This window comes from Fusarium redolens (genome assembly GCF_020744475.1).
Source record: "Fusarium redolens strain MPI-CAGE-AT-0023 chromosome Unknown BKA55scaffold_11, whole genome shotgun sequence".
NCBI lineage: Eukaryota > Fungi > Ascomycota > Sordariomycetes > Hypocreales > Nectriaceae > Fusarium > Fusarium redolens.
Window position 1 is genome coordinate 329,049 of NW_025763674.1, and position 26,825 is coordinate 355,873.

At 47.6% G+C, this 26,825-nt stretch overlaps 10 protein-coding genes and 1 non-coding gene across 11 annotated transcripts; 7 read left to right on the forward strand and 4 right to left on the reverse strand.

Annotated features, from left to right (window-relative positions):
* The first annotated feature begins 2,017 nt into the window (after positions 1-2,017).
* BKA55DRAFT_677058 (uncharacterized protein) lies at positions 2,018-3,664 on the forward strand. Its single transcript, XM_046198104.1, has 3 exons — positions 2,018-2,618; positions 2,665-3,391; positions 3,446-3,664. Exons 1-3 carry the CDS (start codon positions 2,307-2,309, stop codon positions 3,607-3,609), a joined length of 1,203 nt encoding a protein of 400 aa, XP_046047339.1. The 5' UTR covers positions 2,018-2,306; the 3' UTR covers positions 3,610-3,664.
* On the reverse strand, positions 3,665-6,462 carry BKA55DRAFT_573137 (glycoside hydrolase superfamily). Its single transcript, XM_046193186.1, has one exon. The coding sequence runs from the start codon at positions 6,312-6,314 to the stop codon at positions 3,909-3,911; it is 2,406 nt and encodes an 801-aa protein (XP_046047340.1). The 5' UTR covers positions 6,315-6,462; the 3' UTR covers positions 3,665-3,908.
* Positions 6,463-6,765: 303 nt separating this feature from the next.
* Positions 6,766-9,534, reverse strand: BKA55DRAFT_573138 (uncharacterized protein). The gene has a single exon (XM_046193187.1). It carries the CDS (start codon positions 9,333-9,335, stop codon positions 6,921-6,923), a length of 2,415 nt encoding a protein of 804 aa, XP_046047341.1. The 5' UTR covers positions 9,336-9,534; the 3' UTR covers positions 6,766-6,920.
* Positions 9,535-10,413: 879 nt separating this feature from the next.
* On the forward strand, positions 10,414-11,980 carry BKA55DRAFT_516714 (major facilitator superfamily domain-containing protein; the record flags this gene model as incomplete). Its single annotated transcript, XM_046188112.1, has 4 exons — positions 10,414-10,704; positions 10,760-10,774; positions 10,824-11,225; positions 11,285-11,980. 4 exons carry the CDS (start codon positions 10,414-10,416, stop codon positions 11,978-11,980), a joined length of 1,404 nt encoding a protein of 467 aa, XP_046047342.1.
* A 619-nt stretch (positions 11,981-12,599) lies between these two features.
* BKA55DRAFT_t197 lies at positions 12,600-12,708 on the forward strand. Its single transcript has one exon. It is a non-coding gene; the product is annotated as a tRNA-Pro (tRNA).
* Positions 12,709-13,004: 296 nt separating this feature from the next.
* Positions 13,005-14,500, reverse strand: BKA55DRAFT_573141 (uncharacterized protein). Its single transcript, XM_046193188.1, has one exon. It carries the CDS (start codon positions 14,242-14,244, stop codon positions 13,126-13,128), a length of 1,119 nt encoding a protein of 372 aa, XP_046047343.1. The 5' UTR covers positions 14,245-14,500; the 3' UTR covers positions 13,005-13,125.
* A 528-nt stretch (positions 14,501-15,028) lies between these two features.
* On the forward strand, positions 15,029-16,181 carry BKA55DRAFT_76262 (uncharacterized protein). Its single transcript, XM_046201617.1, has one exon. The coding sequence runs from the start codon at positions 15,126-15,128 to the stop codon at positions 16,062-16,064; it is 939 nt and encodes a 312-aa protein (XP_046047344.1). The 5' UTR covers positions 15,029-15,125; the 3' UTR covers positions 16,065-16,181.
* Positions 16,182-17,358: 1,177 nt separating this feature from the next.
* On the forward strand, positions 17,359-19,297 carry BKA55DRAFT_516413 (uncharacterized protein; the record flags this gene model as incomplete). The annotated part of the gene is made up of 2 exons (XM_046188086.1): positions 17,359-17,700; positions 17,753-19,297. The coding sequence occupies 2 exons, from the start codon at positions 17,359-17,361 to the stop codon at positions 19,295-19,297; spliced, it is 1,887 nt and encodes a 628-aa protein (XP_046047345.1).
* Positions 19,298-19,888: 591 nt separating this feature from the next.
* BKA55DRAFT_516436 (major facilitator superfamily domain-containing protein) lies at positions 19,889-21,553 on the forward strand (the record flags this gene model as incomplete). The annotated part of the gene is made up of 6 exons (XM_046188088.1): positions 19,889-19,955; positions 20,002-20,230; positions 20,282-20,793; positions 20,843-20,922; positions 20,975-21,195; positions 21,247-21,553. 6 exons carry the CDS (start codon positions 19,889-19,891, stop codon positions 21,551-21,553), a joined length of 1,416 nt encoding a protein of 471 aa, XP_046047346.1.
* Positions 21,554-22,326: 773 nt separating this feature from the next.
* Positions 22,327-24,128, forward strand: BKA55DRAFT_691937 (luciferase-like domain-containing protein; the record flags this gene model as incomplete). Its single annotated transcript, XM_046199693.1, has 8 exons — positions 22,327-22,399; positions 22,450-22,590; positions 22,646-22,850; positions 22,899-22,911; positions 22,961-23,020; positions 23,070-23,626; positions 23,679-23,856; positions 23,904-24,128. 8 exons carry the CDS (start codon positions 22,327-22,329, stop codon positions 24,126-24,128), a joined length of 1,452 nt encoding a protein of 483 aa, XP_046047347.1.
* Positions 24,129-24,471: 343 nt separating this feature from the next.
* BKA55DRAFT_516319 (major facilitator superfamily domain-containing protein) lies at positions 24,472-26,055 on the reverse strand (the record flags this gene model as incomplete). The annotated part of the gene is made up of 1 exon (XM_046188078.1): positions 24,472-26,055. The coding sequence occupies one exon, from the start codon at positions 26,053-26,055 to the stop codon at positions 24,472-24,474; it is 1,584 nt and encodes a 527-aa protein (XP_046047348.1).
* Positions 26,056-26,825: the final 770 nt, after the last annotated feature.

Sequence of the window (26,825 nt, forward strand, 5' to 3'; positions counted from 1 at the left end):
TTCCTGATTTGCCTAGTTGCATATAGAAGTGGGACAAAACACAACCAACAGCACAACAACCAACAGAGCGTTGCATTAGAAGGATCAATAGGCCAAGTTCCGAAACCATATGCACGGGCACATTGCCTGACATGGGAGGTGGTCAAATGAAAGCTGAAAAGGCAAAAGCAGGTCTTGGTAAGTCCCTGCTTTGACAAAGGTGCCTTGGATGAAACTATGGGAAATATATGGCTGAGAGAATCTGCATATCTTTGAGCTCCGTATTCAAAGTGGATTTGGGTCAGCCTCACAATCGTGAATAAAAGGTCCAGTAATATAATAATATAGATTTATATTAAACTCATTAAACAATATTTTAACTGAGAGTATTATGATGACAGGTTTAATCGAGTTTTCGCAGGGCGGTCTATCTAAGGCACTGATACCTAATAAGACATATGTGGGCATGAAACATTTACCAGAGTAAACATAAAGCATGAAGCAGAGTAGGTAGAAGTCTCAGTAGTAATAATAATAAAAGAAGGATAAAGACAAGAGCTAAGAGCTAGGGTGTTTGGGCTTTTACAAAGCCATCACGTCTCAAGTACTGCTATATCTCCCCCTGAAAGCCTCCTTTAAAACCTTGCGTTACAACATAGACTACAATCAAACTTACAAGATTCCAACCACACTTATCACATGTCGCCATCACAAAAGAGTAAATACTTAACCTCAGGATCTAGGTTTCTAGTATACTAGCTACTGCATATAATAGAAATATAATTAATATTGAGAACTTACTAATAATATATATTTCCATAAAATAAAATCTTATAAAATATGAAAAAGGCTAAATTTATTATTTTTATACTTACTAGCTATAATATCTAAGTAAATATTTTTAATAAGTCTTTGATTGCGCAGTGAATGACTGTGAGTGATGTGTTCGCGTAAGTTATTCAATATTTAACGGAATTTAGTACAAGGCATGCTTTCGTATAGGAACGTTGTTCTTTTTAGAACTCTGGAGTGTCACAATCATTGAGCAAGAACTCCAAGGTCCTACAGCATGTCTTCCTTGGTACTGCAAGCGATTTGTTGAGGTTGATATGCATAATATCAAGGGATGGGAACATGGTGTTCTGGGACAGGGAGACAGCGTTTGGAAGACTGCTCAGCTTCAGAAATCGTTTATGACGAACGAATTGAGCAGAAGATTCCACATTTCTGCTTGCGAGTATGTATAAGAGTATAGCAGATGGTTTGAAGCTGCAGAACTGAGAGGGAGTTGGCTGACTGGAGGGCGGATTTGAAGCCAGAGGCTGAGGGATTATGAGGGAATAATGAATATGAAATGAGGAATTTGAGAGGCAACAGACTTTTCATGACTCTGGCCTGTTTCGTCAAGATATTCTATAACCTTCATCATGAGACAATACATATACAACTTGGTCCCTTTTCTCTTTCCTTCTCTGCTACTCTGAGTGTACGTAGTACAAGATCGCTGATTCACCAATGGCAGCACGTAAATAGCAAACCAAGGCGAGCTCGAAACACCATCTCCCCTGGCAGAGTACCTAGAATATGCCACAATTTGCACAGCTGGGATAGTGAAATAGAATGTAAATTATGCAAATGGTTGAATGACTCTCTCATTTTCGTTATCCCTTCAGAAATACATTATACAGCCCAATTTTGCTGACGTAGAGATGCGCGCTTATCACGGATAGGAGCTGGAACACACAGTGACCATCCTCGATGTCGTTTCAATCATCACCGAAACACCTAAATATACTAACCAGATAAGATAGTGAATTCCATCGGACAATAAATTCAAGGTGTCAGAAGATTGATCTGATCTGATTATGACTAACAATCCCGAAGCCACCTCAACGGCAATTGCCCGTCCAAGCAATGGCGCAATCGCAACCTCCATCCCCATTAGGAAATTCCAAGAGCTAATCAGCACCGCGATTATCTCCCTTGAACCTAGAAACTGTGTAAGACTCAATTGGCACCACCTCAATTAACAAAAACCCCAGATTCGTAGCAATCGCAAATAACGTCATCCTCAATTCCAGCTTCTGATTGGCTAGTTTCGCCGCTGACATGCTTAGCCTGTTTCGTTGATGGTGTGAGTACGACTCCGTGATATTGTAGCTCGAGCACGCAATACACCAACAAAGGCGTCATTACACTGCGGGGGCCGGTAACGGATGATACCTGGGGAAAAGGGTATATATAAGATGATTGCCGAGGATATGGATGCCAATTAACTCACTACCTCAATTGGAATCGTTGTCTTTATAGCGTTTACTTCAATCACAATGGCTCCAGGTGCTCTCATCGACGAGTCTTCTCAGACTCCTCTCCCTCAAGTCAAGAACGCAGATGCCCCTCGTTCAATCTTCCCTGATGGTATTCGTACCTCGGGTCAACATCCTCCTCTTTATGACGCTTTAAAGCCTTACTCTGAGTTCCCCAAGGAGATCACGGGTCCTACGCTTTGGAAGAAGGAGGATTATGAGAACTCACCTGAACGATGGACTCATCCTTTCACAGATGAGGAGATTCAAGAGTTGAGCGATACTGCTGATGCTTTCATTGCCAGTGGTACTCCCCTCACCGGTATTTCTAAGGTATGATGGCAATATCATAACGCAGTTTCAAAACTAACATATTCAGTCAAACTTCCCTCTTCCAAAGTTGGGTAAAGTCCTCGAGACTCTTCGAGAAGACCTTCTCAACGGAAAGGGCTTCATTCTTTTCAAACGCTTCCCAGCTGGAGAATGGGGTCCTCTTAAGAATGCAGTAGCCTACATGGGTCTTGGTACATACATCGGTTACTTTGTCTCCCAAAACGGCCTGGGCCATGTCCTAGGCCACGTCAAAGACGTCGGTGATGACGCTACACAAATCGACCGCGTTCGCATCTACCGCACAACAGCTCGTCAATACTTCCACGCCGATGACTCCGACATCGTCGGTCTTCTCTGCGTTCACCGTGCCAAGGAAGGTGGTGAGAGTGACATTGTTAGCATTCACAATGTCTGGAACGATCTTCAGAAGAACAACCCCGATGTTGCTGAGCTTCTGACACAACCAATCTGGTACTTCGACCGCAAGGGCGAGACATCAGTGGGCGAGGAGGAATGGATCCGAAACCCCATCTTTTACATCGAGAATGGTGGCCAGGGTCGAGTTTACTGCAAGTGGGATCCTTACTTTGTGAGATCTCTCACAAGGTTTTCTGACAAGGGTCTTATCCCCCCTCTGAGCGAGGAGCAGAAGCATGCTATGACTGTGCTGGAGGAGACTTGTCAGAAGCTCGCTTTGCATATGATTCTCGAGGTTGGAGATATTCAGTTCGTTAGCAACACACATCTTCTCCATGCCCGAACAGCATACACAGGTAAGATATCTCCTTCAACAATTTACTAGGTCTGAAAGTACTGACATGTTATAGACCACCTTCCTCCTGTCCCTCGAAGACATCTTCTTCGACTATGGCTCTCTACTCCCGAGACTGAAGGCGGATGGGCTCTCCCTTTCCATGACAGTAAGGAGAAGAAGAGAGGAGGCATTCAGGTGAACAATACTGCACCAAGATGCCCTCTAGATGCAGAGTAAAAGTCCTTTTTTGATAGATTAGCGGTCACGATTTCACAACAATTAGCATACAAGAATAATAACAGTTAAAGACAACGACTCTCTTGAACACATGATTACTCTCTAGCCCTTTCTCCCTTCCTTCTTTTATTTCCTGATATGTTTGTTTGATATGCCTGCGAGATATGAGGCTTATCAAACCAAGATTAAAAGCCTTCATTCTTATCAACCAATATCTGTTTGTCTTTGCATAAAGACATCTTATCTAATCTATTCCAATCTAAACCGTTGAGGTCACAAGAAGACCTATGCTCTACCCTCTAAAGCAACCACGAGATTACATGCCTCGCGAAAAAAGCAACCAAGATAACAGCGACAACTGGCAAATACGCAACCATCTTAGACCAGTCAATATCCTCTATCAAGTCCTCCACGCCCGGAGAAACCAAGTTGAACGGAAACTGAGGCGGATACAACTCCCTTCGTCGTCGTCCCCTTTCAAGAAGATGCTGTGCCTCATCCTCGATAGCCACAATAATGCTGTGGTACCCAGCTAAGCTACTGCGCACATACAGCGTCTGACGAGGCTTGTCATACGTCCATTCCACGTTCGTTCCCTGGACACGTAGCTTGTGTGCGTCGTAGTGATACCCCGGGATGAAAATCTCAGTGAGATGTGACTTCTCATCGACAGGTTCTTTGGTTGCTGTGCTGGTCCACTCATATTCGAAGCGTAGTGACTTATGGTTCCAGTTGGACTTTCCGGGAATACCGGCTGTTTTCACAGCATACGGTCTGATGATCACGTCGAGAATACGACCGCCTTTGTATAGCTCGTCATGCTCGTGAAGGTGATTTCGGTAGTCAGGTCGTACGGGACCATTCTCGCTGATCTCGTCGCCATTGATGACTGAGAAATCCTCGTTGTTCCACCCATCACCGTACTCAACTCTGTTGTTTGGGTTGTAGTTCCACAGTGTGTAGTTGAGTTTGTTGTCCTCCATTGCGGAGATCAAGCCGTTCATCAAATTGCGTTGCGTGTCATAGCATCCCGTGCGGAAAGCTTCTGCCTTGTTGATATCGTACGAGAGTCCAATCTCACCGATGACCGTGGGGACTTTACCCAGGGATTGCTTTCCGTAGTTGACAACGTTGCCAAGCTGTCTTCTGTAGTTGGGTCGAAGTCCTTTAACACCGAAGTAGAGCGCGTTGAGGACAAACATGCCTCGCGTGAGACCTTGGACATTGACGCTCATCCACGAATGACTCTTGTTAAAAAGGACATTAAGATCGTAGAAATGGGGCGCGTACACGAAGTTATCCGGGCGTGGAACCTTGATCACGGTGTTCTCAGTATACTTCTGCCGAAGCCATTTCTTATTATCAGCATCCTGCGTCGGCCAAGGCGGAATGAACTCATTGGGAATCGGTTCAATGAAGCTGAACTGCTTCGCCTTCTTGCGCGACACACGCTCCGTGAACTTCTGCAAAAAAGGCGCATAGCAGTCGTTGTACCACTCAATAGGTGTTCCCTCGCGACCCGGTCGATGATCAACTTCAAAGTAATCATCGTCGCGAATGCGTGCTGTTTTCTTCTTATCGTCCCACTCCCAGACGCCATGGGCACGCCACAGGCATTCGCCCATTCCGCGGCCGTGGCCGATAGGTTGGTCTTTGATGGACAGCCATGCAGAGCGACCTTTGGGGTCAATACGAGACTTGTGGGATACACGAGTTGGCCATGGCCATGATTTGACGTAGTAATCGACGTCTTGTGCATAGCCACTTCCAAGAGCGAGAGATTGTGCGAGAGAGGGACAGTGGCCGATGTGTAAGTCGGTATCGTAGTTCCAGAAGTGAAAATGATGAAGGTTGACGAGGCCGCGATGGGGCTCATTCATAGGTTCGAAGCCGATGCATGCTTCAAGATGACTGACTTCATCTGCAAGGCGACCGAAAGCTTCAATGCAGGCATCTTGAAGGAATTGTTGTGCTGAGACTTCATTGCCAGCGTCTTTGTTGCGCCTACATTTGAGATTGGGAGCTAAAGCATCACCAGCCCAAAAGAGAGTCGCCATTGTCGACGCCGCGAGCTTCTGATAACCTGAAGGCCACAAAAATGGACCACCTGGCTCTTTTGGATTTGGTGGTTCACTCGCGCGTCTCTTCTCATCTTGGCTGTGGACATAGGCAGCGCCTGTGTCGGTGAAGGCCTCGATATCGAGACCAACAACCTCAAACGTCCAGCCAGGCGCACCACTTCCACCACTGTACCGGCTCCAAACATCTTGGTGTGCACAAACAAAGCACTTGATACCATACCCTGGCATGAGCTCAATCAATTGGCGCAGGTAGTCAATATACTCTGTATCCAAGTCCTCAGGGTCTGGTCCTGCATGACCAATTGACTCCCAGGTAACAAGCAGTCTCACAAAGGGCACACCCCAAGCCTGAAGACGCCGAAAGTGCAGCGGCGCATCTTCCAATGGAAAAGGTCTTCCCACAAAAGTGACGATGCGATGGTTCTCATAGAAGCCATGATCCAGGTGAGACAGGCCGTTTGGTTCAGTGGGTAGCTTAGAAGCACCCGAGATGTTGAGGCCGCGAAGGGAGAGGACACGGTTGTAATTGTCGATGAAGTGTTCGTCTCTGATGCGAATTGGACCGCCTAATGCAGCGTCCGAGAGGTCAGCTGCTGCGTGGATGGACATCTTGGGTGTGAGCATGTGAAGCGGAGGACACGGTTGAGACACGCAAGCTGAAGTGACAGGTCCTGTACAGGCAGCACAGTTGAGCTCTAAAGTACTCCACTGAGATTTGCTTGGCCTCTATTCTTAGCGAGTGTGGCACCAGTATCACCGTAATTGACATGGGTCAATTGACAGGTGCGCCAGAATAATGATCAGTAAAAATTGCAAAATGAGGAAAACAAGGTTATTCTATGTGCTCTGTGATCTCTTCAAACTTTGACATTAAGGTTACTGTGTATTTTTGGCGCGGCGTATTACACTTTATATTGTGCTGTGTTAACAGTATTATCGTATTATCATGGCTACTGTCTTGGGACCTCACTATACGTGTAACACTTTTCCTGACAATTGCCTTCATCTGTCTCGGTGAGAGATCATACAAGGTTTACACAAACTCAAAACTCGATCGATGTTATAAAAAAATGAAGGTCATGTCTTCGTAAATTAAAAAGTTGGTTTGTGACACTAAATAAATATCCAACGCTATGCGCTCATATCCAAATGTGCTTTGCTTCAATGCCATACGCTAACAATGCTCCAGCCTGTACCAGAACCCATCCATCCAGAAGAAAAGAAAAGCATCTAAATTTCCTGTCTGTCCCTCCTGTTCACCATCGCATAACTCATTCTGCGCGCCGCCCTATCTCCCCAATTCATCACCGAAAGACCAGGTGACCTCCCTGTGGACATAGCCTTTTCCTGGCTCACGTCACCCTCGACGCCGAAAGAGTAAGTCCTCTCGCCAGTTCGATCAGACACAATTCCAAATCCAATCTTGCTACTCTTGACGTCAGCTTCCTTTTCCCATCGAAGTTTATCAAGACTCGAAGCTCTCGTGGCTGCGAGAATTGCGGAGAAGCTCAGGCTTCGCATCATAGCATCCTCTTCCATGGCATTCACGCCAGACGCCACCGCGAGAATGGTGATACCCATGGATAACGCGTAGACGGCCCATAACTGCGCATAATTGTAGAAGAAGCAGTTCCTATTCTGCCATCTAACGCAGGGATAATCCAAGTCTGGGCCACTATCGAACCGTCCTGAGTATTTCGACGGGTCAGCTGCCCAAGACACCGCAGACATTTGCGGATCGGAGAGGAATGAGACCAGAATCTCCTCATAGAACTTTTGCACCTCAAGGGAGAAGTTCGCGACTGGCAGGTAATTGAGACGGTCAAGCAATCTCGTCTGGAGAATCTCGCTGTTGACGTTGAAGTTGGGCATTGTGGTGGTACCATTCAAAATGGCCCGCAATTGACTTCCCACAGCGTGGTAAGCGGCTGTCAAGCGATAATTCTTGGTGTCATTCGGGAACACATAGTTATCCTTTGGTGTCGCCACGGTCCGGTCCTTCAGCCTCTTATCGGGGTCCTTCTTATCGGGGATGAAGGTTGTATCTATGACCTTTTTGAGAAAATTACGCTCCTTGACATCGTGATACTGAACCCCGCCACTGTGGTTGAACTGAACCTTGTACTTGGTCTGGTAGTGCTCACAGCCAAAAATGGTGGGGGTGTAGGCTTTGTACCAGTCGCCCTCTCGGGGCTTCGCGGGCTGCGGCTTACTTCTGTCGTCAACCTCAGCGTAACCGAACCAGAGGATGGGCTCTGTCCGGAAGGCAGCAAAGTTCTTCGGGTAGGGCGGTTTCGCCTTAGGTCTTCCGCCAGCTTCTGCGACCATCTGAGGGTTCTCGTAATCCCCTCGGTCCAGCATTGCGTAGTATGTGAGGTTTCCCATGGGAGCGAGAACTGATGTGTCAAAGGGACACTCTGCGTCACCCAATTTCTTGACTTTGGCATTCACTCCCGAAGCCAAATCTGTGCATTTGTATCCTGGACCGATGAACTCAATGGTATAAGAGCAATTCCAACCTCTACCGCAAATCTCCGCAGGCGCTTTCGGGCGCATGATTGCCTGCTGCGTGTATGCTGTCTTTAAAGCGATAGTGTCAAATTGACGACTCGATGCTGTGAAATAGTCGAACTCCTCGGGTTTGTTCTTATCAGGTTCTTCTCCCGCCGGAGCGGTGGAATTCCACAAGGAGACGGATGACTCAAAGTAGCCATCGACTCTGACAGGGTTTCTCCAGTACACAGTCTCTTCATGTGTAAAATTGAGAGTGCGAACATTTTGACAGCGTGTTATTTCCTCCTTCCGTTGCGGTACGACAGTAAGGGTATAAGACGTAAAAATGACGATTAGAGGCGACGTCCAGATGAATATTGTCAGCGCCATTGCGAACTTGGCGTTTACCCAAGCCTCCCAATTGAGAAGGGCTGTCAGATCCTCGGAGGCCGCGAAGAGCGAGTCAAGAGTGGAGAGCGTAAGCATCTTGCGACGGATCATCATCAAGACGCGCTGTCGGAAAGCAAGCACCACGGCATTGAGAAAGCAGGCCTTTGAAAGAAAGGCTAATAGAGCGCCGTATCGAAACTTGCCCTGCTGGTCGTTGGCAAGTTGTCCATGAAGTCCCCGATAGTAGAAATGGTGGCCCACGGCGAATGCGATCCCCGAGAAGACGAGGACGTACATGCTCCATGACGGCTTCCATTCATGTATCCACCAGTTTACCAGTCTACTTCGAGGAGGGCCATTCGGAGGGACACCAGGAGCACCAGGCATACCAGGAGGGCCTTGAGGTACATCGGGAGGACTGTTCTTCGGCAGATCGCCAGCCATCAAGAGCGAAGCGTTGCTGTCCTCCCTATAGTTCTGAGGTCGACCGGTACCTGGCGTGTGAGGGTATGCAGGCTCCCATATTCCCAACGGTGTCAAAGCGCCATAGTAGGCCGTATCGGTCGTGGTCTGCCGTTGTAGATACGGGTGATGAGTTGCGCGCTGGGCAAAGGACGAGGTCGAATAGTCGGGGGAAGTATACGGCGAGGTTTGCTTGACGGACCCGATAGGTTTCCTAGCGATAGAAGGACTCGTGAGTTCCCAATCCGATTGCGCGTGTTGTGAAGAGGGATCGCGATCAGGGTAATCCCTCAGCTCCATGGTGACGGGAAGAGCTGGAACTCAACTGCAGCTGGAGCTGTAGGTAAATTGAGTTATGGTTTGGAGAGGCCCTAGCGGCCCGATCAGTTCCCCGCAGTGCCCTGAGCTTAAAAGCGGGAGCAGTTCGGCCTTTGCTTGGCAACAAATTGAGACTTTATTCGCAGGTGATTATCTAAGGGAGGATGAGAAGAAGAAAAAGACCCTGAAGGGTTAAAAGAAGAGACCACGGCATTTCCCACCCATTTCCAGCCTTGTTGGATTCAGCACTAAACCCATCTCTGCAATGCCACCGTTCAGGGCTGAGCTTTTTGGTTCTGTCGGGGTGGCATGGCTGGGTTCCTGGTAGGGCTGGTATTTCGTTGATTGGCTTCCTGGGCAAGCAGCTGAGGGAGAGCAGAAAGCCACAGAGTCCAATGGTCTCACGCCAACGTGGTCTGGACTTTTGAAGAAGCTTGCGCTTGCTGACTGGTACTAAGCCCCCCTGCCTCCGCCACTGCCACTGTGATATAGTGAGAGTCCAGGGCGGCATTAGCTGCTAAGGTGGTACCCAAATTACATATGGAGATTACCACGCGTCGAACCCGCTGGCGGGTGTCTTGGCAAAGGCCGATGCCGATGCGATCCAACGCTGATCTGATGCATACTGGCTGATGCTGATTCTGCATGTGAGCCGGGACAGAATTTTTACTGTACGTTGCGTATGTACGCTGCTTACTGTTACTGTTACTGTCACTTCTTGCGGTAGAGCATACGAAGTTATGATTCACAATCGTAAGAGGAATAAGCATACCTAACTTAAAATGTTAGCCCCTTTTTTGTTACCCGAGGCTCTTCCTCTACGGTCCGACGAACCGTCTTGGGTCTCGTGAATCCATTCCTGATCTGGTTATACTGTCAACTCATCGTCAAATGCTGAACAATTATCCGGATTCAAGATCCACATGATGTCGTCAACAACCAAGTTTAAAAGACATAAATCTCATAATCTCTCTGAGGATCCTTCTCCTGTTTCTCACTTCCTTTATAGACGGCGTTTAAATTTAACCTAAACCTCCGTTCCTGTCAGCACATCCCCACTATGGCTGCCTCTTCAACAGCCACAATTGGCTCCTACGAGCTGACATCTCGTGCAATCAACGAGCCCCCTGTCGCTGCGGCCCGCGAGGGATCGGGTGTTTTTGATGAAACTCGGAGGCTTGGCTCTCGCTACGGTGAAGATTACTCAGACGGTGGTGTTGAGAGTGTCGCGGTGCAAAATGCGACCGCGGAGGTTGCGGAGAGCTGGAAATATCCCCGTCAGAATATTTACAGGACCGGAGCGGCCTTTTGGAGTCTTCTGACCTCCGGAGCAAACGATGCTGCATACGGCGTATGATCCCTGTGAAGTCCCTTGTTTGATAGCATTTCTGACATTAAAGTGACAGGCCTTGATCCCATATGTACGTGAAACCGTGCTCTTCCGAGGGTTGTGTTACTAACAGTTCGCAGCTAGAAGAATATTACAACTTGAGTTACATCATAGTGTCTCTTGTTTTCCTCTCACCTTTTGTTGGATATATCCTAGCAGCGGTCTTAAACAACACCCTACATCGACGGATTGGGCAGCGAGGAATCGGTATTACTTGCGGAATTTGCCATATTCTCGCCTATATCATCATCGCCGTTCACCCTCCGTATCCTGTCTTGGTTCTTGCGTACTGTCTCGCCGGCTTCGGAAACGGAATCAGTGATGCTGCTTGGAATGCCTGGGTCGGTAACCTCGATAAGGCCAATGAGACTCTTGGCTTCCTTCATGCCTTTTACGGTGTTGGAGGAGTTATCAGTCCTCTCATTGCTACGAACATGATCGCAAAGGCCAACTTGCCTTGGTATACATTTTACTATGTCATGGTGAGTCGTACATGCTGTCCTTTGTATCACAAGGATAATATTCTGACTGCTGTACTCAGATCGGGCTGGCCACTATTGAACTTGTTACTTGCTCATGGGCATTCTTGCCCAATGGCCCAGAAGTCTATCGCCGAACCATGGATGCAAGTAACGAGGACAATCAGGGTATGAAGGAGGCTCTATTCAAGCTCCCATTCGCTCGTGTCACCTGGATTTGTGCCGCATTCCTCCTCTGCTACGTTGGTGTTGAGGTTTCTGTCGGTGGTTGGATCGTTCAGTTCATGATTCGCGTTCGAAAGGCTGAGAATTACCCAGCCGGTATGACCTCTATGGGCTTCTGGTTGGGTCTCGCCGTTGGCCGTGCTATCCTGGGATTTGTGACGCCACTACTTGGTGTCAAAGTTGCAGTATCTCTGTATCTGCCTGCTGCTATGGCGCTGCAGCTAATCTTCTGGCTGGTTCCGAGCTTTTATGTTTCGGCCGTGACAGTAGCACTCCAAGGGTTCTTTCTCGGTCCTTTATTCCCGGCAGTTGTCGTTGCTACTACAAAGATGTTGCCCAAGCACTTGCATGTCAGTACTATTGGTTTTGCAGCTGCTTTTGGTGGTAGTGGTGCCGCGATTCTGCCTTTTGCCGTGGGTGCTATTGCTCAAGCCAAGGGTGTTAGGACTCTCCAGCCGATCATCCTGGCTTTCTTGACTGCATTGCTGGGTCTCTGGCTATGTCTCCCAAGAATTGGCAAGAAAAGGGATTAAGGGCAGGAAACAGCCAATCTTTGCAATTTGCATCACTGTCATAATCAGGTCAAGCATAGCTCAGGTCGCCGGCATATTAGACTTACCTCGACGATAGAATGAGGTCTGTTATAGAAAGTACATCAGTCCTTAATAGAGGAAACAGATTTTTGTGAATCCATAGAAGAACCACGATCTTAAGCCAGCCTTCCCGCCCTTCGGTGCCGGAGTGAACTCGACCCTCCAACGTCATATTCTGAATTTGACCATTGAAACACAAAGATATCAACATAGTGTTACAATGACCATAGCTGGTTTCCGTACTGCAATCCAATACTCTTGTAAGTTCTCATGGGTTCTCATCCATCACGGGCTAGTGCTATAGATCCTGCGAGCCGTGCCGTCTGCTAGCCTCTCATGGACGAGTCACCGGTAACCATCACGCTCTATGGGAAATAGGTTGCAAATAGCGAGCCTCCGAGTTTAGACTTGATGCTAAAGAATAATCTGACTTGAGACATTTAGGACATGAAATAAATGCCTAAGAACTCCGTAATCCTGCAGTAACGTCCTTTCTGGAGTTGGCATGTCTATAGGCACCTGGTTCTGGCCGCACTGATACCCCCAGGATCTAGTATCTGGCCTGATGGTCTAGCGGTATGATTCTTGCTTCGGGAGTGACATCTCAGTTCTGTATATAAAGAACTATAGTTTGCGAGAGGTCCCGGGTTCAATCCCCGGTCAGGCCCTGTTTTTGCTTGTCTGACTGTTTGATCTTCTTTTTGACGATTGAGATAACTCTCAGAAGCCGGTATATGGTCGTTTCGTAACGGCCTTTGGGTTTACATGGGGAGTTCACATGTTGCGGGACATTGCATGATGTAGCTTGCTGCTGCGAACATAAGCCATGTCCCTTGTCAAATTTTATCTGATGGAAGTGGAACTCAGGGGACTCTTTTGATCATGGAAACTTATTGATCAGATAGAATTTTACGAGAATGGTAAATTTGGGACTAATGGTTGTTCAGAGAATCAAATAGTTTTTGTCTATTATCGCGTTTCAAAGTACAACCCAGAGAACCTCTGTATACTATGACTATTTAATAATACCCCCTAATCCGTCTGTGAATTTTCAGAAAGCTTCAAGAGTCTAAAACACCCCTCAATCAGAGTCCAAAATCAGAAGTGTCGATGTCCACTGTCTTGTTCTCCTTTAACGCCTCTTTCACAGCCTGGCAGACAACAAGTGCAGCTAGGCCATCTCTTGGTGTGCAACTCGGACTCGCCTCACCACGAATCACCTTGATGAAGTGATCTAACTGTAGCTCGAAAGGCACGCCATCTGCAACAGGCACGTTCTTCTGAACAAGCTCCTGGTGCCATGACTTTTGACCTTCAGTATAAGAAGACAGAGTCATGTCTGGTACACTCAATGATGCATCGGTGCCAAAGATTCGGTAAAAGTCTTTTCCAGTTTTAGGAATCAGAGGGTTCTCTCCCGTGCCGGACTCAAAGTTATGTGGTGACGGGACATTATCTGAGAACAGGAAGCTTCCAACAGCACCAGATTTGAAGCGAAGTGTCAGAACTGCACCCTCCTCAGCCTCGAAGCCACGTTGAGATGTCGTCTTCTCGGCATGAACCCGTGTAATGGGACCAAAGAGATAGTGCAACAGATCAATCTCATGGACAAGATTGATGAGAACAACGCCTCCCGTATTCTCTCTTCGCCATTCCCGGGGCGGGTCAAAGTAATCCATTGGTTTATACGTTGCCCAGATGCCATTTACCGCAATGATTTTCCCAAGAGAACCAGAACCAACAGTCTCTTTTGCAGTCATCATATAGGGGTTGAATCGTCGATGATGCGCCACCAAAGCCTTGATGTCTAATGTATCAAGATGGTCCACCAAATCCTTTCCACTCTGAATATCTGTACAGAAAGGCTTTTCAATGAGGATATGAATACCCGCTGAGGATAACTCGCGAGCCAGAGGGACGTGAGTGTGATTGGGCGTGCAGATGATGGCTGCTTGAGGCTTATTTGACGATTGCAACATATCGGCCACGGACTTGAAGTAGGCAGCTCCAAGCTCCTGAGCTAGTTGTTCGCCATTTGGCATGAGGTCGACAACAGCTACCAGCTTTGCTTGTTCGTTCTTGATCACAGTTTGGGCGTGACGCGGGCCAATTAGGCCGACGCCTATGATGGCGAATGTAATGGGTTCAGGAGACATTGAATTGAATTGAAGTGAGCTATGTTCTCTGATGCTCACAACTGACATGATCTTCTACGCAATTTATACCTTGGTATCGGCTCTTTGTGACTCACTGGTATCGCCAAAATGTTTACCCCAGACCCGTTGAAGTGACAAACGCGGGGTATGGGGAAATGATAATTGAGGTCATTAGAGTAATGGAGTTGGTATCGCGTTAAACATTTTGCCGTTCCAAAAGATGATCTGATAAGCTATAGCTTATATAGGCTAAGCCATTCCAACCGAGAGAGGGCCGATTTTTCTGTAGCTTAATAGTTTACTATTGCAAAACATACTGTATAGAGCATGTTCCACTCAATAAATGGCTATGGATATTCCTTCATCGGCAGAACAGACACAGGCCAGCCAATTAGAACCTTAGCAGCTAATAAGAGAGTACTGTTTAGGTACCGGTACTAACGTTGCCCTCTGTAACTTGACCTACCTACCTAAGTACTAGCCCAAGTATAGCCCATACTTCTGCCCTTATGACAGCCTGGCGCAACTGCTGATCTAAGCGTGGGACGGAATATTGTATGACCGTTCACTTCCGATGATGTTGGATGTGTCTCAAAACGTCCACATCGGGTAAACAACAGTACAACCAAGTCGTAGAATCTCATACGGCGGCCATACTCTGAAAGAAAATGTCTCATGATGGAAGTTCTGCCTCTCGTGTGGTCAGACATAACAGTGGACCGCAAGAGAGACATTCCTACCCTTTCCTATTGAAGAACACCCCAGCAGAGGAAGTTGAAGCTGAGTCAATGAGAAGAGGGGAAAGTATTTTTTAAAACCATGAAATTCCCGGAAAGTTTCTCGAGCGACATGAAGAAAGCATACAGAAACGAGGGCTTAAGAAGAATAGAAAGCAGCGGCTCCAGATTCTTCTTACTGCATGGTTAAACATGCCACCAACCCATCGACCTTTCTATGACTATTGGCGCCAAGTTGAGACGGACGCCACGGTCAAGGTCAAACATAACAGTTCCATCTTGTTGCCCTTCATCAACAGGGAATCCCTTGGGAAACCCACACCGCTCCTTTTACTTCTCAATTCCAGAGCCCGTCACCCGCCTCCCTTCTTCCTCGACACCGATTCACAATACTACAACAGAGCACAATTGGCCGGTATGGTAGTGGATAGCCTGCCGTACCCCACGGCTGACATGCAATTAATCCTCCGGGGCATTTCCTCTGGCGACGTTTATGGAACTCTGAGAAAAATGCCACAAGTTAACCCGGGAACTTGGCTTGATTTGGCAATACAAGACTATGACTGGCCTACATCTAACTTATATGGCAAGAAGTGGCCTCTAGATCAATTTCGTAATCTATCCGGCGTGGTCGTTCTGGAGATACAGGAGCGCTTAATGGACTTCCTTGTCAAATGTTGCTATCAAAGTCCTCATGACATTGAGCCAGATAATCTGTTCAGTGATATTTATCCTATTCAGCCTGAGCCAGAACTCCCCCTGGGTACCCAGACCCAGGGATTACAAACCTCCCTCCTTGAGATGACTGTCGAAGCCCCCTACCGTGTTCCAACTCGGCTTGACTTTGCCAACCTTGAGAAGCTGTTTGCAGCCAAAGTCGCGGCTGCAGAGGATCATGCATGGGCGATGCGTGAGGATCCCAATTACTTTGTGGAACAAATCAGCGATATGCACGAGCATGTGCAACTCATAGGCTACAGAAGAAAACACACAAGCAAATGGGGAGCAGCCATTGCTGGCGTTTTGACTAATGCGTACACAATGGTCGAGATCTTCACAGAAGCTCATCGAGGATGCCTTCTGGGCCAGAGCAGATCAGTATCTCTACAAACGAACGAAGGACAAGGATAAAAGTATCTTGATAGGACTGCTCAAAAGTCCTCGTGCCCTGCAGCGGACACCTGAATGGATTGAACCCACGAAAGAGAAGAAGAGAGTCCTCGACATTGAACAACCCTTGTCGTCCTTTTTCTTTGGTTTATACAGTGACAATCCAGACACTAAGGCGTCACCTCGTCTTTCATTGAAATCAGCCAAGACCAAACTCAAGACAAGAGGGACTGCGACCAAAACTACGGAGACTGATGATGCCCCAGCCGAAGCCATGGCCGAAATCACGCTTGAGGATCCAAAGCCGATATTCAAGGTCGACCGACGAGCACTCAAGACGTTCCGCATCCTCTTTTACGATCCAGATGTCACTTCTACCCCTGGTGAAGTTCCATGGAACGACTTTTTGCATGCGTTGGCTTCCGTTGGTCTTGCTGCCAAGAAGTTATACGGGTCCGTCTGGCAATTCTCGCCATATACTCTGGAAGCTAATGGGAGTATTCATTTTCACGAACCTCACCCGCATAATAAAGTGCCCTTCGTCATTACTAGACGCCATGGCCGAAGACTTTATCAAACTTATGGGTGGACTGGCGAGCAGTTTGCACTCGACAAATAAAACCATGGGGTATTTAATTACTATATAGGATATGGGGGAAAGGATATGGGGGAAAGGATATGTTGATATTAGATCAACATGGATGAGATTCGATGATTTCTTTACAGAGGCCAGGCATTTGCAATATGAATTAGTCTAACAAGTGTTCCAAAATAAATGAATTATAAGAGTTCATGCCTATGAGTGACCTAAGACTACGGCTCGAGGAACTAAGAGTAAAAGAGTCGAGGTTTCTTATCTTCTGGCGTTGTTGAGACAGCTCAAGCCAGGGCCCAGATCACGGCCTACTGGATGAAAACCTTCCAACCTCGGGTAATACTTCAAGTTCACTCCGCATATCGGAACCGATTGTAATTCATTTATTTGGAGTTGATTGGACACAGATTTCAGGGTCTCATCCTGAAGTGACAGGGTGGTGATGGTGTAAGAGCGTGGGGCACAAGCGTGATTGAGACTAACAAAGACGCAATATGGTGAAAGAGGATCAGGAATTGCGATGGCGAATGGCCATGCAGAGTGATTGGATTACGACATGATGTAACAGAAGAGCTAGCTAACGTGCTCGCGGAGAAGATGCGATAAGGATAGAAGAATAGCTCAAGGTATTGGGAATCCCAGGCCTGTCGCTTGGAGAGCTCTCATCGGCAATTGAACCTTCACCATCATTCCCGAGCACGATATTCCTGTCAATTAACAATGGCAACCGCAGCTGTAATTAACGGAGCAATTAATGGCTTCAATAATAGAGAGCCAGACTTATCGCACGCCGCTGTAGAGAATGCACCAGCCGAGAAGTCAACCCCAATTATCCAGACCAAGGACAGCGCACCAACAACCGTACGCGATGGACCAGACGTAGACGAGACATCACCTTATTACAACCCTCGCCTTACTTTGATCGATAGATTCGTTGACGAACCACGTCCGCTAAGAGTTGGTGTCATTGGCGCTGGCCTGGCCGGTATCACAGCAGGCATTCTTCTACCAGCCAAAGTCCCTGGCATCAAGCTTACCATTTACGAGAAGAACGCCGATGTCGTACGTCAAAACACCAAATGGCTTGAAAATTTACAAACTGACATTTGTGTAGGCAGGGACATGGTTTGAGAACGTTTACCCTGGTGTACGATGCGATATTGCATCGCACGTCTACCAAAGCACATTCGCGCCCAAGACAGACTGGTCGGACAAGTACGCACCCGGCCACGAGATCCGCGAATATTGGCAATCGGTCGCGCGAAAGTTTGACGTTTACAAATACGTCAAGCTCAATACTAGAGTCGAGGGAACAACCTGGGATGACGAAGAAGGTGTATGGATCACAAAGCTGCGGAACGTGAAGACAGGCGAAGAGACGGTCGAGAAGAATGAGTTCATCTTGACCAGTATCGGACGATTCAATGACTGGAAATTGCCCGACTACCCTGGAATATCTGAGTACAAAGGACACCTTCGCCATGCCTCCAATTGGAGCACGGATTTTGATCCCAAGGACAAGACGGTCGCGGTCATTGGCAACGGAGCGAGCGGTATCCAAGTCACAGCAAATCTCCAACCCATCGTCAAGCGACTTGATCATTATGCCCGAAACAAAACATGGATTGCAGCATCCTGGGCTGGTGAAGAGCGAAAGATCGAGGCCCAGCCATATACTGAAGAAGAGAAGAAGAAATGGGCAGAAGACCCCGACGCATACTTGGCCTTCCGAAAGGATCTCGAGGGTCTATACTGGACCAGATTTGACTCGTTCTTCCGAAACAGCGAGTCTAATCAGAAGCTTCGCGAAGCGTTCATCGACATTATGAAGAAGCGCCTGGTGAAGAAGCCAGAACTTCTTGAGCACATTGTCCCAGACTTCTCGCCGAATTGTCGACGTCTGACACCAGGGCCAGGATATCTTGAGGCTATCACTGAAGATAACGTGGAGTACATCCGCACACGGATTAAGCGCTTCACGGAGTCGGGTATTGAGACTGAGGATGGCAAGCAGAGAGATGTCGATGCTGTCATTTGCGCGACTGGCGCGAACGTTGACATGGTTCCCGCATTCCCCATCCGCGCGCATGGACAGGAACTAAGTAACCTGTGGAAAGCTGATGGCACGTATGGCTATCCTTATACATATTTTGGACTTGGAACGCCTGGTTTCCCTAACCTACTCTTCGTCCATGGACCGCAAGCAACAGGTCCATCGGGAACAGTCCCTCACAGCGTTGAAACGCAATTGACATACTTCTCCAAAGTCCTCCGCAAGGCTTCGCGAGAGGGCATCAAGTCTCTGAGCCCATCCAAACAAGCAGCAGATGACTTTGTCGAGTACTCGGACGCCTTTTTCGCCAAGACAGTTCTTACAGATAAATGCAGTTCATGGTACAACGGAGGCAGACCTGGTGCCAGAATCCACGGGCTCTGGCCTGGAAGTGCAGGGCACATCACGTTCGTACGACAGGAACCTAGATGGGAAGATTGGGAGTACAAGTATATCGGCGATTCTAAGAATCGTTTTGCTCATTATTTGGGCAACGGATGGACCAAGAGAGAGACGGATGTAGAGGCTGATCAAACGCCGTATCTTCAAAGGCCAGATACGATCGATTTGCGGGATATTCACGAGAAGTGGTGGAGTATTCCATAGAAAGTTAGTTACTTTGACAATAAAGTGAAGATCAGCTTTTGGGCAAGATCTCGTCATGACATGGTCCCACGCACGTAATCGCGCGACTCGGCCGCATCTCCACGTGGAGAGCCCGTCTAATCTATCACGACTGCACTAAAGCATCGGAGCCGCTAAACACCCTTGCATTAGCTTCATTAATGGGACCATCTTTCTCGGGGAGTTGATCTCAGATCCTCCCTCCACGTACGTAGACTGACACTTGAGCGTAACCGAGAAGAAGTCGAACGACGAGACTATGTTAGCGAGGAAAAACAATTAGAGTCTCGAACCGGATAGATACCGAGATTCTGGTAAACGCAATGCCGCCACAGATATACGTTTGCGCTAGAAGAATTAATGCCCAAAGGGCTGGGACTTCGGCAGTTGAGCTGTAGGTGCGGTCAAGGGTTGGATTGCGTGCTGGTGCTATCGTGTTGGCAGTGGTTTCATGATGGGAAGGGAAATATAAATGCTGATCTTGTACCTACTTTTGCAGAACATTTTGCAGCCGTGTCTCGCTTGTTTCAACTTTCTTCAGTTTATACAGATCATTCTGAGTAGTAAGACAAGATGACGGTGGAAAACCGACATGCGGACAGTGAGGTTGCTCCTCCTCCCAAGGACCAGCTTCTTCCCGGTAAGATTTATCCCCAATATGCACGTCTTCTACTAACACTGCCAAGTCAAGTGGTATCGCTCCACATTCTTCAACATCACAGTCCTTGGCTTGTGTAACTTGTCTGCGCCGGGTATCTGGGTAGCCATGAACTCGCTTGGTGCCGGTGGTGCAGCCTCGCCTAAGCTCATCAACGCTGCCAATGCCTTGACGTTCTGTCTTATGGTGGTTTCTTGTTACTTCTCCAGTGCTATGGTTCGATACATTGGTATCAAGGGTGCTTTGATCTTTGGAACGTATGTATACTCCTACTGAACATACTCTTGAACACTGCTGATGGAATTCAGTCTTGGATATGCACCTTATGCAGCAGGCCTTTACACCAACAACCGCTTCGGAACAGAATGGCTCGTCCTTGTCGGCGCTGCTCTCTGCGGTATCTCAGCAGGTGTCTTCTGGATGGCTGAAGCCGCCATCGCCATCGCATACCCTGAGCCTTGGAACCGCGGCAAAGCTCTAGGCTACTGGCTCACCTACCGTCTATCCGGTCAAATTCTCGGTGGTGCCATCAACCTTGGTCTCAATGCCGACCGTAACGAGGCTGGAAAGGTCTCTTATACTGTGTACCTCATCTTCATCGCTCTTCAAGCTGTTGGTCCTTTCGTTGCTCTGCTCCTCAGCAAGCCGCATCAGGTTCAGAGGAAAGATGGTGTTACCGTGAAGTTGGAGATTGATAAGCTTCCTAGCTTTGAGCTCAAGGAGACTGCCAGGCTTTTCTTTACGAAGAAGTTCCTTTTGGTCGTTCTGTTCATTGGACAGGCTGTCTTTGCGGAATCTGTCTTCTTTACTTATCTTGCCTGTAAGATCCTCTGGCTCTAGCTTTTTGAGCACTACTAACATAGAGACAGTATGGTTCTCTGTTCGATCCCGTGCTCTTGGATCCTTCTTGGGTGGTATCGTTGCTGTTACTGCTGGCAATATTCTAGGTGTAAGTCTCTAGGCCGCCCATTATTCCCTTATTGCTGACAGTGTCATCATAGGCTTGGCTCGACCGTACAAAGGTCTCTCTCCGATTCCGCACCCGATCTTCTTTCGCCTTTCTTGCTACTCTCCAAGGTGCTTGCTGGATCTGGGCCACAGTCTTGGTTACTCGATTCCGGGAGACAAGACCAACCTACGATTGGGTCGATTCAGGATTCGGCCATTCGTTCGCCATCTTCTTGTTCCTAACTTTGTCATTCCAGCTTAACTACCTCTTCCTGTGAGTAACCATGAACGCACGTTACACGACCCTGATCTAATGATTCTCTAGTTACTTCGTTATCCATCATCTAGCCAATACTCAGGACGAGATCATCCGTTTCTCTGCCCTCCTCCGAGGTACTGAGTCCGCCTGGCAAGCTCTCAGCTATGGCATCACTTCCTTGCCTCTTTTCGCTGAGGTTGGTGGAGTTTACTTCAACTTCGCACTTTGGGGTCTTTCTATATTCCCTGCTTGGTTGGTTCTCAAGGATTTCGGTTCTCGTGCCCCTCCTTCACTCGAGAGCCCCGTTCAAGAGGTTGATAGCCAGAACTTTGGGTCTAACTCTGGCGAGGAGAGTGATATTAAGAAGCACTAGACACGGGGGTTGGCTTATTGATGAACTGGGCAGGAGTATTGTTGAAAATGGTTTGAGAGGTAATGACTCAAGAACTCATGAGTTTAGAAAGTTCTACATATATCGAATCTAGAATATTTATTTGAGAGTTGTTGAAGCCGTGCACCTTTGCGATGTCTTCTGAGTGAAGATGAAAAACAGACGATATCAAGCCTTTCGTCACCCTTCCAAATTTCTTGTACATAAATGAAAAGCTGATGACCAACTCCTTCTAGACTAACCATTGTCTCGGAAGATTGCAGATTCTGCGCCTCTGCAAGCCTCAACGCGTGTACTCCACGTGGGCGTGATATGCCACTCCCGACAACTCGGCACTCTGACATGAAACTTCCGAGCTAGAAGCACCCGGGAAAAAACAACCCTGATGGAAATGTCCAATCTTTTACCCATTTGTGGAAGTTCCCCGAGTTTATCGTGTGGAAATTGAGGGGTTCGATCGGCAATTTTCATGAGCAAGACTCAGTGATGATTGCGCCATCGGTTAGTCCACCAAAACGCTCTTACACGCCAAGGTCTTATATCTATAGCCTAAGGATACCCTGTCTAGAGCTATCACTTGCATAATTCAGTCATGGTCTCGAGAATCACGCAATAATCGTCTAGAAGTCCTGTATCGGCACCGATATCCGGAGCGTCTTAAAAGAAGAATAAGCTGGGAACCAGTACATCACCACCTAAACAACGAAGTCAGGCACAATCCAATCAGATTAGTTCCGCTTTTGACAGTCAACGTCATGGCTTCTCAGGACCAAGCAGCCCAGCAGGGCAAAAAGAAGAGCCTTATCGTCAATGCCTTTGTCATGATGTGTTGGTGCCCCCTCATCCCGGTTAGACAAGATATACTTACAAGATTTTAGGCAGTGGTCATCAATCGCCGGGATTATGGAGACACCCTGAAGATGAGTCTTGGAGGTTCAAAGACACTGAGCACTGGGTCGAGTTGGCCAAGTTGCTAGAAGATGCCAAGTTTCATGGCATCTTCATCGCTGACGTGCTAGGTAAGAGACTTGAATCATGAGCAGGTAGCTTTCAGAGTTCTAACGACTGTAACAGGAGGCTACGATGTTTACAAGAAGTCCTTGGAACCTGCTATTATCTCTGGCGCTCAATGGCCTCTTACAGAGCCACTGGCCGTTATACCTGCCATGGCTGCTGCGACTAAGAACATTGGATTTGGTGCCACTGTTTCTGTTACCTATGAGCAGCCATATCATCTTGCTCGGCGGTTATCAACAGTTGATCACCTAACAAAGGGCCGGTAAGTTTTCTATTATTCAATGGAAGAATCAACTAACGCTTCCAACAGTTTGGGCTGGAACGTAAGGATGTCGAGTCTCAAACCAAATTCACCACTAATGAGACGTACAGATTGTCACTGGTTACCTAGACTCCGCTGCTCGCAACCTAGGCCATCCAGTTCAACTCGCCGTAAGTTTGATCTCCTCAAAGTAACAATGCAGCTTCTGATAATGATTAGCACGATGAACGCTATGCCCAGGCTGAAGAGTACATGGAAGTCATGTACAAGCTCTTCAACTCTTCCTGGCGTGACGACGCCGTGAAACTAGACCGCGAGCGAGGTATCTACACAGACCCCGCCCTTGTTCGTCAAATCGACCATAACGGCAAATACTTCAACGTTCCCGGTCCTCACGTCGTGGATCCCAGCCCACAGCGAACACCACTGCTTCTTCAAGCAGGAGCCAGCAAGCCAGGTAAAGCCTTTGCAGCTCAGCATGCTGAGGCTATCTTCACTTCTGCACATGCACCTGCGGTGTGTAAGAAGAACATTGCGGAGATTCGACAAGTTGCGAAAGAGCAGTTTGGCCGAGACCCAAATAACATCAAGGTCCTCGCTCTTGTCACGCCTATCCTTGGTAGGACTGAGGAGGAAGCTCGGGCTAAGTATGATGAAGCGAGGAAGTATGCTTCGACAGAGGGTGCTTTGTCGCTGTTCGGTGGATGGACGGGCATGGACTTGAACCAGTACGGTGATGATGAGGAACTTCGACAGGTTGAAAGTAACGCTGTTCGGTAAGTTTCGTCCTCATAACACCAAAGTGTCTCTACTAACATGGCTCTTCAGATCAACTGTAGAAGGCTATGCCAAGTTCTCCCCGGCGAACTCAAAGTGGACGAAGCATACTGTCGCCGAGCATGTCAGTCTTGGAGGCAACGGGCCTCTATTCGTCGGTACACCCTCCCAGGTAGCGGATAGCCTCCAAGTATGGATTGATGAGGCAGACGTCGATGGATTCAACTTTGTAAGTCCATATACTTGCCGTCTCGAACCGTTACTGACAATGGGAAGGGATATGTCCTGTTCCCTGGCACATTCAAAGATATCATCGAACTACTACTTCCTGAACTTCGATCACGGGGACTTTTCTGGGATGATTACGCGGTGCCCGGTGGTAGCTACCGAGAGAATTTCTATGGCCTACCTGGTCAGAAGTATCCTCTTGAGGAGCATACTGCTTCCAAGTACCGGTGGGCTGCTGGCGTACCCGCAAGCGAACATAAGATTCCACAGTAGGTCTGCTGGATATAGTCTCAAAAGTAGTTGAAATAGGATTATGAAAAGGAAATCTTGCGTAACAACCCAGTGTAGTAGAGCGATCAAACCACCCGTGTGCCTTGAATCCCTTCTGGATAAAATAGGTTGAGCTCATGAACTATTTTCTAATATAGTACCATAATCATATCACTTTGGTGATTTTTCGTTGCTAAGCCTAATGGTTGAGGGGCTGCAGAGTCTTCAGGTGGTCTCATTTTTAAGAAGAGGCAGAGCTTTCCTGCTTTAGATTCTGGTACCTGTACTGCCTCGTAGGAAGAAGGACGAAGGGGACAGAAAAGCTTGACGTCTTGGCAAATCTTCTCTACAGCTCATAACGGAACTCCTTATTCTCCAAGTCCGTCAAGTCCAGAAACTCATGGTTTTCTTCCACCTTGTACTGATCACCTAGTGCAGCCTTCTCGGCATCCCTCTTCTTATTCCTTCGATCAAAGACCCATCTCATAACCAGCAAGTCAACCGTACAAAGGAAGTAGATGATGCAGATAGAAATCTTTGCGGGGAGATATCGTGGTCCATCGCGGGCTTGAAAGGTGTGAGGTGAGATGATATTTCCAACTGTGTAAGCGATAGTTCCGATACATGAGACGGTGATTTTCTTGGTAGAGCCAGCGACATTGGAGCTTTGTAGTCCAAGAATGGTGGTCCAACCAATGGGGATGCCTCCAGTTGTGTAGTATCCAACGAGAGCGGGAACCTTTTCCGTGGTTGCCATTAAGATGGCTCCGATGATAGCAGGAATATGACCAGCAATGCAAAAGAACAGCCGCTGTCTTGTCTTCATGGCTCCGTAAGTCAGGCCAATCAGGAAGACAATCTCCCAAGCTCCGAGGGGAGTGACCAGCAACAAAGACTCTTCGTTGGTGTATCCCATACCCTTAACAAGAATATTTCCGAAACTTGTAGCAATAGAGTTGGGAATGTTAGCAGCAAAGACCCAAAAGGCATATAGCCAAGTCATGCTATCAGTCAAAGCCTCCTTAACATGGGCCCATTTAAAAGTCTGAGTTCCGATCCCCTGCACATTTCCTCGAATACGCTCAAGATGCATGGCTTTCTTCTCCTTGTCCAGAAACCCAGCCACGGCGGGAGAGTCTGGCATGATGAACCAGAAACTAATCCCAACCACGACAGTGAGAAGTCCAAGAACCAGGAAGATGACCTGCCATCCTCGCAAAGCAGCATTTGGGTCTTTTCCAACGTGCGTTGCAACACCGTAAGCGAAGTATCCGCCAAACATCTGAGCGGCACCACAGACTGAAAACCAAATACCAACTCGAAAAGCTTGTTCTTCTTTCGTGTACCATTGAGATGTGAAAAGAACCCAAGCTGGAACGATGGCGGCTTCGAGGGCACCAAGGAAGAATCGACAAGCGAGAAGGCCGCTGAAGTTATGGCACGCAGCCATACAAGCGAGCGTCACACCCCAGAGTGTGACGTTGACCGAGACGTACTTCGCTAGAGGGAACACTTGGAGCAGCCGAACAGTAGGGAACTGGAAGCCGAGTTGACCGAAGAAGAAAATCGAAGCGACCCAGTTGAACTCATTTCCCTTGAGACCAGTGGATTGTTGGATGCCAGTGACGCTTGCGTAAGAGACTGCAGTCTTGTCGATGTACTGAAGGAAATAGACTGTGCAAATCAAAGGCATGATATGAGTATCGATGCGGCGGATGAGTCGCTTGTTAGCTTTGGCATCGAATGGTTGACTAACTCCACCGGTTTCGTTCAATAAGTCCAGAGCAGCATCTGCTCCATCCTTGTGAGCATGATGGTCATGCTTTGGGATATCAGTTACATCATCAGGAGGACTTTTGATCGAGTTGTCAGAAGATCTTGGTTCATCAGCTCCAACGGGAGCTGGCTCGATAGCCTTGTCATCTGCCATAGCTCAGTAGGAGAGTAGGTGAATTTGTATGAAAAACGAGCGCCATGGTGATGCGGTGGTGAGGCGTTGTATATATATCCTTGATTTGATGAAAAAAAAAAAATGTCGACATCGCATTCTAAGCACTTGAAGCCAACAGGTCCCACGTTGTGTGGAGTGATTTATCAAGGATAATCGCTCCAGCTTCCTATCTTGGTTTATCATGCCCACTCAAATCGACATGTCGACCCATTATCTGAAGCTGGGCCAAGCACGTCATTGAGAGCTGAATGGTGCGAGGAAAGATTACACGGCTTATTCAAATTCTTCATGCAAAAGATACGGGTTGATAGAGAGGACTTCAGACTCTCAATGCCCTACCAGAACCAGAGTTTGTCAGAGACAGTATATACTGCAAAAGTCTATTTACACTATCAATTCGCAACGTGATTAGGCCATTAAGTTGCAACTAATACAACAATAATGACCTTCAACTAATGCTATGAGGTAGGTATATTGTAGTTTAATCAAGTATTCCATATATAATGTGTCACAAGAAATGTTCAACCTGCGGCATGCTAATGCTATCATGAGTTCCAAAATAAACATCACATGCACATGAACTTTTAATAGGGAGATAATACCTTTCACAATATATCAAATTACCACTGAGTCGGTTTAATAAGTTTCATATGTCGGACTACGAAGCCCAGTACGTCTGTGGCGTTTGAGTATTATTTCCCAAACTTCACGATGCCCGTGAAGAAAGTGTCCATGGCTCGCTGAACATG

Bases quoted from the DNA above. Each gene is read 5' to 3' on its own strand.
- BKA55DRAFT_677058 (XM_046198104.1), top strand. From the start codon at position 2,307: ATGGCTCCAGGTGCTCTCATCGACGAGTCTTCTCAGACTCCTCTCCCT. The intron at 2,619-2,664 runs GTATGATGGCAA...TAACATATTCAG, and splicing joins CCCTCACCGGTATTTCTAAG to TCAAACTTCCCTCTTCCAAA. The intron at 3,392-3,445 runs GTAAGATATCTC...GACATGTTATAG, and splicing joins TGCCCGAACAGCATACACAG to ACCACCTTCCTCCTGTCCCT.
- BKA55DRAFT_573137 (XM_046193186.1), bottom strand. From the start codon at position 6,314: ATGCTCACACCCAAGATGTCCATCCACGCAGCAGCTGACCTCTCGGAC.
- BKA55DRAFT_573138 (XM_046193187.1), bottom strand. From the start codon at position 9,335: ATGGAGCTGAGGGATTACCCTGATCGCGATCCCTCTTCACAACACGCG.
- BKA55DRAFT_573141 (XM_046193188.1), bottom strand. From the start codon at position 14,244: ATGTCAGTTGTGAGCATCAGAGAACATAGCTCACTTCAATTCAATTCA.
- BKA55DRAFT_76262 (XM_046201617.1), top strand. From the start codon at position 15,126: ATGCCACCAACCCATCGACCTTTCTATGACTATTGGCGCCAAGTTGAG.